The sequence below is a fragment of the Limanda limanda genome, chromosome 5 (genome assembly GCF_963576545.1).
Source record: "Limanda limanda chromosome 5, fLimLim1.1, whole genome shotgun sequence".
Taxonomy (NCBI): Eukaryota; Metazoa; Chordata; class Actinopteri; order Pleuronectiformes; family Pleuronectidae; genus Limanda; species Limanda limanda.
This window is the reverse complement of record NC_083640.1, coordinates 19,259,837-19,270,166: the sequence shown is the minus strand read 5'-3', so window position 1 is coordinate 19,270,166 and position 10,330 is coordinate 19,259,837. Positions and strand designations below refer to the sequence as shown.

General features: G+C 45.1%; 1 protein-coding gene across 1 annotated transcript in view; it reads left to right on the top strand.

Moving 5' to 3' along the window:
• Positions 1-2,459: 2,459 nt before the first annotated feature.
• Positions 2,460-10,330, top strand: part of efna5b (ephrin-A5b) — a 96,666-nt gene continuing 88,795 nt past the window's right edge. The window contains exon 1 of the mRNA XM_061072256.1: positions 2,460-2,584. Within this exon, the coding sequence (XP_060928239.1) occupies positions 2,460-2,584 (125 nt within the window). The remainder of the gene's footprint in view (positions 2,585-10,330) is intronic.

The following is a 10,330-nucleotide window of genomic DNA, read 5'->3' as shown; positions in this document are numbered from 1 at the left end:
AGCTGCCCTCTCACCCTTCTCTCCCTCCCGTCTTCCTTCCTTCTCTCTTCTCTCTCCCCCTCCTAGAGCAAACAGCACCTGTTGCACAAGCACAGAAGAGGAACTTTGGACCAACTGCATTTGATTTTCTTGACTTTGCAAATATAAAAAATACATGTAACCGTCATGTTAGTTGCATGAATTTATTACTTTCTTTAATTTGTTTATTACTTTTTGGCTGACAAACACTTTTAAAAAAAAGTAAGAATTTATAAATATCTAAAAAAAACTCTTTAGAATCAGGTTTTCATGCCCGTATAAATTATTTTGGCTTTTTAAAATTAATCTGAATTTTGGAGTGATACTTCACCTCACATTATGGTGCTTGACCTCTAATGTGTTTATTATACAACAATTACACATTGTTTTCTACTTAAGTGACCAGAAGAGAAAATTAAGTTCACACATTCTTCAAGAAACCTATTTTTCATAACTAATCACTCACCACCAACACCTTTAAAAACAATACTGTGCATATGGACTTTTCCACCTAACACTCCTAAATCTGGAGAAATATCACAACTCTTTCTAAAAACACACGAAGCCAGACGCTGCGAGCTCTGAATCCACATGAAATCATGTTACAGTTATTTTCTTTTAGGGATTTCCCACCTGAATTTTGGGGGCCTGCTGCTGCTCATTTTTCTAAAGTTTCATAAATCCTCCCGGTGAGCACTTGTCTGATTTAAGGCGACGACAGACGCGGCTCCCCTGGCTCGGACTCGAACTTGGACTTGTACTCGGCTGAGTCCGCTGTCACGCCTGTTTGCCACTGCGGGGCGTCGGGGACCCTCCTGCTCGGTGTCCGCTCCCCGCAACAGGCTGCACCGCGTCATCCATCTCCTGCCCCCCCCCCCCCCCCCTTTATAATTAAAGATAAATTAAAAGGAAACTTTTTTAAAAATTTACTGACAAAATAGTAAAATAATATTATCCCTACAAAAAAAAAAAATCGAATTATTTATTATTTTTCCCATTCATAAATGTATATCTAAGTCCGGTGTATATTATTTAAATACAGAGCTATTTTTGTTATTATAATAAAAAATAAAAATTGGAAATCGAGTTAAATTGAATTGAGAGCCAGAGTCACTGGAGCCACTGGTTCTCTCTGGTCCGTTTTGCATATAATTAAATAGCACCGCGCGCACTTATCGGACGCATCTGACTGGAGAGGCTAAAAGCGGGTCCCTGTCCTGTGCCCCCCCCCCTACCTCTCAGTAATTGAATTAGCTCGGTTTTAGGCGGCGGGTGTGTGTGTGTGGGGGGGGGGGGGGGGGGGAGGGGTTTGGCTTTGTTCGTAGCGACGCCCATTCAAATCACTCCAAACCAATGGGACCGTCCCCCGCTCCTGCGTAACCGAACCCACTCGGCCGGGCTGCGCTGGGAGGAGGAGGAGGAGGCTGCTCCTGCTGGTTGACCCGCACCTTCCTGCGCGTCCCGGCGTTTTAACACCCCCCCCCCCCCCCACCCTCTACCTCCAAACACCCCCCCCCCTCCAAAGAATAAGACGCGAGAGAAGAGGAAGACCGCGCGACGCACACGCACGTGGGGGGAGAGGTGGCTGTTCTTTTCTTCCTCCCTCCTTCATTCCTGCGCGACGCACCATGGCTCATATAGGAGGAGGAGGACACTTCGGGATGTGGACAGACTCCAGTGTCTCCGCGGAGAGAAGCGCTTGAGACAAGGCGACACCGAGACGGACCCCCCCCCCCCCCAGACCACCTCTCGGCCGTGACACCCCCCGGTGAAGCACCGGCAGAAGGAGAAGTGTGCTGGTTCCATCCCCGGACGCTGGAGACTGATTGTGAGGCTTTGAAAAGTTGCCTGGAGAACATGGACATCTGACGTGCGCCACACGGCGTCACTGGACACATAGGGCCCCTCTCTCTCTCTCTCTCTCTCTTCCTCTCTCTCTCTCTTCTCCATCACATCTCGGACTGGCTCATCCCCTGCGCTTTGGCTTTGGAGTAAGAAGAAGAAGAAGAAGAAGGAGGAGGAGAAGTGTGGAGCAGTGACACGGGCTGCATCCAGGAGCTCTACCTGCAGGAGACACACCGCTGCCTGCTGTGCCGATTGCGCATTTGCTGATCTCTGTGTCTTGTGCACGTTCTGGATTTGTCAGAGCTTCATGAGACCAGTGAATCCTCTGGACCCTCGCCCTCCTGCATCCGAGTGAACAGCAGTGACGCGTTGCTTGTTTTTTCCTCCTCAAACCCGAACAAGTGTCCTCTCCAGTCTCCCCCTGAATGGTCACAATCTTTTTTGTGCCATTTTTTTCCTTTTTGGTTGCGTTCCCCCCCCCGAGCCACATTTGATCCGGACCCGTCCCCTGTCCACCGGCTGCAGCGCGACACGACTCCACCGACCCACCGACCCACACACCGGAGAGGAATACGTGCCGAAGTTTCGCTGTAGTGATGCTGCAAGTGGAAATGATCATCGTGGTGTGCCTGGTGCTGCTGATGTGTGTGTTCAGCCAGGAGCCCAGCTCCAAAGTGGTGGCGGACCGCTACGCCGTCTTCTGGAACCGGACCAACACCAAGTAAGTGGCCTCTTGCACCGGGCAGCCTCCCCCCGTGTGTCCGGCTCCTCCGCGTGGATCCCGGGGGTCCGCAGGTTCATCCTCCCTGGAGCACATCGGTGTTTATTCTCCGCAGTGAGGGCATAATGCCAGTAGCATTGTAGGTATAGAGCCCGGAGCCGGGGACAGGAGGGTAAAAAAGGCGACTTTGTTTTTATTCTGTAAATACGTGGCTGCTCGTACAGCGCGTCCCCCCCCTGAGGAGACTATAGATTAGAACCGTGCGTAATGAGGCCTGATCATGTGTGGAGTTGCTTCGCTTTAATCTGTGTCAATACTCCTGATCCGAGGGAATCCAGCATCTCATTGTGAAACGCTCCAGGTACAGAGACAAGAGCTGTAAAAAGGCTGTAAAAACCCGCAGCGTTATCTTGTGTTGTTTCTCTGCACCAGTGGCTGGATATTTGCACAACCCCACTGGACCCATTAACACCAGTCTAACTGGTCTCCACAGGGCCACACGGCAAACACGGTCCACATCAGCACAAAATCCACAAAGTCCACATACTTTGTAAAAGTGGCTCTTCACGGCCGCACTTCAGTCTGCGTAAAGGGCTCAGTGCCTTTATCTGGAAAAACTTCAGTCGTACGCGCACGGGCCAAACGTGTAGCCCGGTGTAGTGAGCTTTTCTACGTGGGTTTGTGTGTTTGTTGTGTGGATTCATCACCGGGAAGGAGTGTAAATATTACCATCAAGAGCACAACGTTCCAGTCAATATTAAAGAGCTGCCTCGCGAAATTCAGTCCAGTTTCCCGAATGCAATTTACTGGGCTGATACGGCGGTCTCAGCACTTCTAGAAGTATCTGAAGAAGAGATTCATGAATATTACAGAGGCAGAGAATTAGCCTCCATAAAGGGAAACACACTTAAAAGCTGAGGAGGAATATTAAGATGATTTTAGGTGACAATGTGTCAGTGTTTATGGCCCTTAAAGGAGATAAAGTTGATTTTCTGTTCACATTTAATCCTGAACATAGTCGTAGAACTGGACTTTTTAAATGAAGAGATGTTCTCTTTAGAACTCGAGCAAATTGTTATTAATTTTGAATGAACGATATGAATTCAGATATATTCCAGCCACTGCGATACATTAGGTTATTTTAAACCTTGCAGCATAATAAAATACATGCATCTAAATAAGTGACATTTAAAGCAAACTGTTGCAAAGTAAAAGAATCCAGGGACATTTGGTCAAATAATAGGCCCGGATTTATTTGCTAAAATAAAAACCTAAAGAATGCAAATAAATGCTGGAAAATAAAACCCAGTGCAGTGACTGTATAAAACTGAGAGAGGGTGTCGTTAAAGTAAGGGTAGTGGTGGCTGCGCTGTGTGGAAACTGGTGACTTACCCTTTAAAAAGTTGTGAAAACCTTCCCTCTGTTGAGCACAGCTTCCCTAAAAAGAGTTTCCCTCAATAAACAAGTTTCCTTTATAACTTTTATTGCACCTTAAAAAATATAAATATAGCTTTTCTCAAATAATTGAAATATCTCCAAATGTGGAGGATTTCAAATTGTTGTTTTCACTCTATTATTTATATTAAATCAACGTGAGGAGACTCAGCAAAATTCTGGAAGTAGGAACGTAAAGGTTGGATTTGCCCTTGACTCCGAGGGGGTCACGCTAGGGGACTTCAGCAGAGTTAAAACTCGAGTTCCTCAGATGTGCTCCCAGCTCCTCTCTGCTCGGACAGACTCCAGTAGCGTTCAGCGTACGTGTTTGTCGACACAGCATTTCCTACTGAGAGTCCCTCTGTCCAGACTGTATACGGCCTTGTCCCGGGCTCATTAACTCTAAACACTGCTGCCGGAGTTTACAGAGATCTTTCAGCCTCAAAACTGCCAACGACACTTAGTATTTGTTGAATAAAAACCCTTCAGCTTACACCCTCCGACTGTGCACAAAGCCATTAATAGCACACGCCAAATTTGTTGTACAACTATTTATATTCAGCTTGAAGTTTTGGGAAAACATGATTTATTGCTTGAAGCGATTAGTGGTCAGGGGTACAAACGCAGGGCTGAGCGTGAGCGCTCTCCTGAAGTCAGGGCCGGTCTCGCAGGGGTGCAGAGATCCTCGGCGTGATAGACCAGAGACCATGACTGCTGTGGTCTGGGTCTCTGCTCTGACTCTACCCCGGCTGTTTATTTATGGAGCGCCTTCTTCAATGGAGGCAAACACAATTTTGAGTTAAATCTTGATTTCTGCTCTTGATAGACCTGCTTCAATTAGAGTGTAGGTTTCTTTTTGGGGAGGGGGCAAAACAGTTTTCACTTGACTTGCTGCTCAGTGAACTTGATCTCTTCCAGATGTGCCGACAAGTTTTCCTAGTGTCAGGGAATTTAAGTAAATCTCAATCTCAGATCTGACACATTAACACGGTGAGACAGAGAGTACGAGAGAGAGGGATCAAGAAGTTTGTGACCCTCTAGTCTGCGTTCAACGTTTCACTCTCCGTGCGTCCCCGGTAAAATCGGAGAAATAGATAGCTTCCCGAGCCTCATCTGTTTCTGACGCTGTGACTTGCCCGAGGAAAGGAAACAGGTTTTCACAGAGGCTGTAATGCGGCTAACACCAGTCACTCCGTTCTACTTACTCTAAATAGAGTTTGTTTGACTCTCACCCCTGCAGGGCTCAGGGAAGGGAGCCAAAAAGGTAACATAACAGCGGAGAAGAGACCGGGAGAGCGAGAGAAGCCAAACGTGTCTTATCGATGACTCAGTTGATAAATATTGAGTCCCTCTCCTCATGCATTACCGTAGAGAGGCGTCCGCCTTTGTTCTGAGGTGTGGCTGGTCTAACTATTTAAACTGTGAACGCCCCAAACCGACACAAAGTTATATGTCAGGTTAAGAGCGTAATTAATTTCAATCAACGATAAGTAGTTTGTCTGAAAAGATGTGAGCAGGTAACCAAAATATTTTCCCTTTACATACTTTCTTGTTGGGATCTGACCAAGGTCATTCAGGGCTTCTTTGGCTTTTTCCGGAAAAAAGCCATTTGTCACCATTCATTTTTACAATGCATGAAATTGCAGCTTCCACAGATTTTGTTTTAATTGCCCAAACTGAATAATCCATCACACTGATGTTGGATTTTGCCGAAAATCAGTTTTGATTGTGCCCAAGTGGGGTTTTTCACATCAGATGAAATTTCATCAGATGAATTTCATCTAAAAACTTTCACAAAAAAATGGCACATCTACTTCACTTTTTAGTGGATATCTAACTACAAATAAAAATGTTTAAAAAGCTTAAAATGAAAAAGAAAATGTTTTAAAAAGGGGGAAATGTAATTGTCTCATCGCCCTTTGCTCTGTTTTATGTGAAATCATGTGGAGAAAGTGTGAAAGTTGTAGACAAAAATAAACGACATGCGTAGAAACTCCAGAGGTCACTTCTGACAAAATCAACATGGGTGTAGAGACTTTTAGAACTTTGATTATCAGATATATCAGATTGTAAAAATGTTTTTGCTTGTTAATCACTTATTTGTTTTTTCCACTGGTCAGAAATTACAAGCAACCCGTACATTAGCGAGGAATTTTATCGCTCTAAAGTATTGTTACGTGCGTGAGCTGTGCCACAGTTGTTTCTTCTGGGTGTTTGTGTTGTTGTCGAATGTGGGTATAAGGACTGGAGGGGATTTCCTGGCTGTTGATTCTGGCCTCGTTCCGCCTTGTGTTTCACAACTAGTCCAGAAACGTCTTTATTATTCCGAATAACGCTTTTATCCTCTACTTTGTTTACTCATCTCTTCAGCGCATCCACACTTTCTCCTTTTCTGCATCTGGTTACAGATTTTCCTGGCGTATTTTTCCATCAGCAGTGATATTTTTAGGGTGAGTTGGGAAAGAGATCTTGGAGTTTAATCTGTCCTCAGAGAGTTCCTTTAACTTGAAATAAGTTGAGATACAGAGGGACGTCTCTCTCTGCGGACCCTGCTATCGCGCCCACTCTCTTTGCTTGTGAATATTTATTATAATGAGGAGACAGACACTCTGATGAAGTCTTGGCTGTAATGCAAAGAAGACGGCCCTGCCCTTTCTTGTTCCCCTTTTCCCTTCTCTCTCTCTCTCTCTCTCCCTCCCTCCCTCCCTTCTACTTTATCTCTTCTTCTTCCCTCTGTGTGTTTCTTCTCGCTGGGCTCGGAAAACAATTAGATATTTCGGGAGTCCCTCCACAGTTGATGGTGAAAAAAGACACGCAGAGGTCAGAGGCACTCTGTGAGCAGCTCGGGGAGGAGGTCACACACACAACAAACACACACACACACACACACACACACACACACACACACACACACACACACGACGAGGGATAAACGAAGCAGAAAGTTGGCCCGTGAATGACAAACTCGTAACTGGAACTCTCCTTGAAGTGGAAGTTGTTATTAACATAAACAGTTTGGCTTGGTTTGTGATCATGGTAATTGCTCAAGGTGATATGTATTTTGCTGCATAATTTGTAGTGCGACAAATAGCCTGGGAAGCATTTTCCTGTCACGCTGCCTTGTGGGTAGTTTTCACAGTTCCCCCTTACAATGCACTGTAACTGGAGGCCTGCACGAAGTAGTTGTGTAGCTGGTATCAAACTTTCTTTTGTTGCAGTCATGTCTTTGTCTGTTCAGGTTTTTGTGTTTGAGCATGCATGCATATGTGTGTGTGTACCCATGGGCATGAAAAGTACCAAATGAGCCATGAGGTCATATAGTGCTTGTTTCCTCTCCTTCAGACTCATATACCAGAATAATTACATCTTTCTCCTTTGGACGTCTCATTATCTGTCACAGACCAGTGGAACGAGAATAAACGTCTCGTCAATCTGTGCTTTTATGTGTGTGTGTGTGTGTGTTTGTGGGTACGTGTGTGTTGAGGCACGTATGCTCGGAGGTGGATTGGCGCACAACAATCTGACTTTAACAGATGTGAAAATCACCCTATTACGATATTTAGTTTTATTTTATAATTAAAATGCTGGAAACCTGTAATTTTGAAGATTAAATGTACATTTGATCTCTAAAGTGGATAGTGTTGCCCCCACGCTAGTCCATTTTTTTCTACTCTCTCGCTCTAAGCTGTTTTACTCACTCCGCTGCTCTGCCTCTCGTTTCCTTTCTCCTCCTCCTCCTCCTCTCGGAGTCTGTGGGCTGATTAGTTCCCGTTAATGACCCCTTGCTCTGTCATTCTTTTATGCCCGTGGCACTGGCAAGCAACGAGCACTGGCCGAGCTGCGGGGACAGCGAGTGCTGTGCTGGGGTGGGGGGGTGGGGGGCACACACACATGCAGAGACAGCGAGAGGCGGAGGATGCAGAGAAACAAACACACAGGCCGGGCCAGGAGAAAAAGCAGAAAACTGCAATAATGGTGTTGTGAGACGTAATACTTTTATTAGCTCTAAATGGAACTGTGTTTTCTCACCAGACCTGTAAATGCACTTTCCATTTAAATTAGATTTTTTTTTTCCCCCATTAACTAGAAAATGAGCCCAGCAGGCAGTAGTCAATGCGTAGTCAATGTGCTTGGCAGAGCAGCTGTTCCTCAGCGTACGGTGGGAGAGGGGGATGACTCTTGGCCGTGACCCTTGTGGAGGTGCTATGTGGCGGACAGAAGCAGCCCTGTCGCCAGGGGTGCCTGCTGAACATGCAGGCGTCTGAGATATGCTCATTATACTGAAGAGAAAAAAAGCCTTTGACTATAGACATAAAGACGAGACACTGTAAGAAAGTCTGGAATGTTGGTTATTCATATTATTTTAATGATTTACATGAGTAGCTACACATATTTAATTATTTGTTTTAAAATAAAGCATTTTTCGCCCCAACAGTGGGGATTTATTAGTTTGTTTTTATAAAAAGGTATATTCATTTTACTCTTGAACAATTGACACAGGGTTTTGACCTCCATTTTGGTGATTAATTTCCCGAACATAATAGAAAAACAACCCCAGTGTTTGCTCATGATTAGATAATATTCCTCAGCCGGACCAAGGTTAACTGAGTTAAAATACCATCATCTATTACGTTTTCCACTAAAGAGCATGGAAAGGATCTCTTATTTTAATGGACAATATTCAACAGCCGATGCCGTGCGTGTTTCCCTCCCTTGTGTTGGGGGGGGGGGACCAAGGTTTTAATGTCCAGGTTTTTGTATTCAGAGTAATCCCTCCAAGGTCAGACGCAGCGCTGAAACTCAGCTATCAGCGGAGTGATCTGTCTTTTAGCCCTCGCTCAGGCCTGCAGCGGAACGCTCCTATGGCTCGACTTGGAAACAATAAAGTATTAACCAGCTTATGCAACACCCACATGTGAAAAGCTTGATGCAGGACCATGAGAATGATAAAAATATTTTTTCTCTTAGTTGCTTGCTGGACCAACTACATACATGTGTTTATTCAGCGACACTTTTCTTCTCTATCCCGACTCTGGCTGCCTCAGTTTTTCGCTCTGAATTTCAAAGTTGTGGAAAGTTTTTTTCTTTTCGTCCTTCCCCAACTGTTTCTTTATTTTTCCTAAAGTTACTCTGTGCCACCCCAGAGCAGCTGTGGGAACATGCCGTCCAAAGTTGTGTTTTCGCTGTGATCTCTCGAGTAGATTTGTGGTTAATATGAACATAGTAGACAGAGAAGGAAAAATAGCTTTTTTACTGCCAGGTTAATCTGACTCCCATCACAGAACAGAAAAAGCCTGTTTCTGTAAGACCCCCGACAGGAGCGATTGACAGGAATAGAGGATTACTGCAGGTCCAACAGGGGCCAAGATACCAGTTCTAAAAAATCCAGCAGTCGTACATGATACGTCCTCGTTCATGGCTGAAAATGGCGCTACCATATCCGTCTTCAGCTCCTCTGCTCTCCTCTGTAAGATGGAGGCTTAGAAGCAGCTGTTACTGTAGTAACACTCGGCTGATCTATCACCCCTGACCAGAAAGTGGCGCTACTGAGAGTGGTCTGATAGCCTCTGTTGCCCTCTGCTTCTCAGCCAAAAGCATTGCAGTCATAGAGAGAAGGCTACATACATTTGCTTGATTTTAAACTATAGCTCCCTTTTTTTGCGTTGGTTTATTTGACCTCGTTAAACTCATTTACTGTCAAAGTCATATTGGATTTACAGGACCCACACTGGAGCAAGTAGGGGCCAAAACCTGATGGGTTTATTTTCTCTCTCTCTCTCTGTCTGTCACTGTTCACGATTTTAGCTGGAAAATGTGACGGGAACGATTGAGACTGTTCGTTTTTTGTTTTTTTCTCTTTTGCCAGACACATTTTCCACAGATAATTCCTTTCATGGGAGGCTGGCTTCGGACCTTACACTGTCGTTTTCCTTATTTAACTTGGGGGAGGCTTGCGGGGGAGAGGCTGGATGTTTTTCTAGCTGGGCAGCAGTGTGGAGAATAGATCCCAGAAGAGAACACATCTCCAACTTGTGAATAAAGACCTAATTGACGGCTTGTAGCCTGTTGTAAATGACTCATGAGGTAATTCATCGTCACAGACGGACAGCGGAGAGACTGGATTTTTCCCTTTAGAAGTTTGGAATCCACTGGTTTTATTCCCGAATTTTTATATCTGCAAATAGAACATTTTAGGGAATCATAAAAATTTGCCAGACACGGTGAGATCACCTCTTCACACGTGTGTCGTGAATGGTCTTATATGGCTCCTCGTGTTTTTGTTTGTGTTGGAACAGTCGTCTAGAGGTGGAG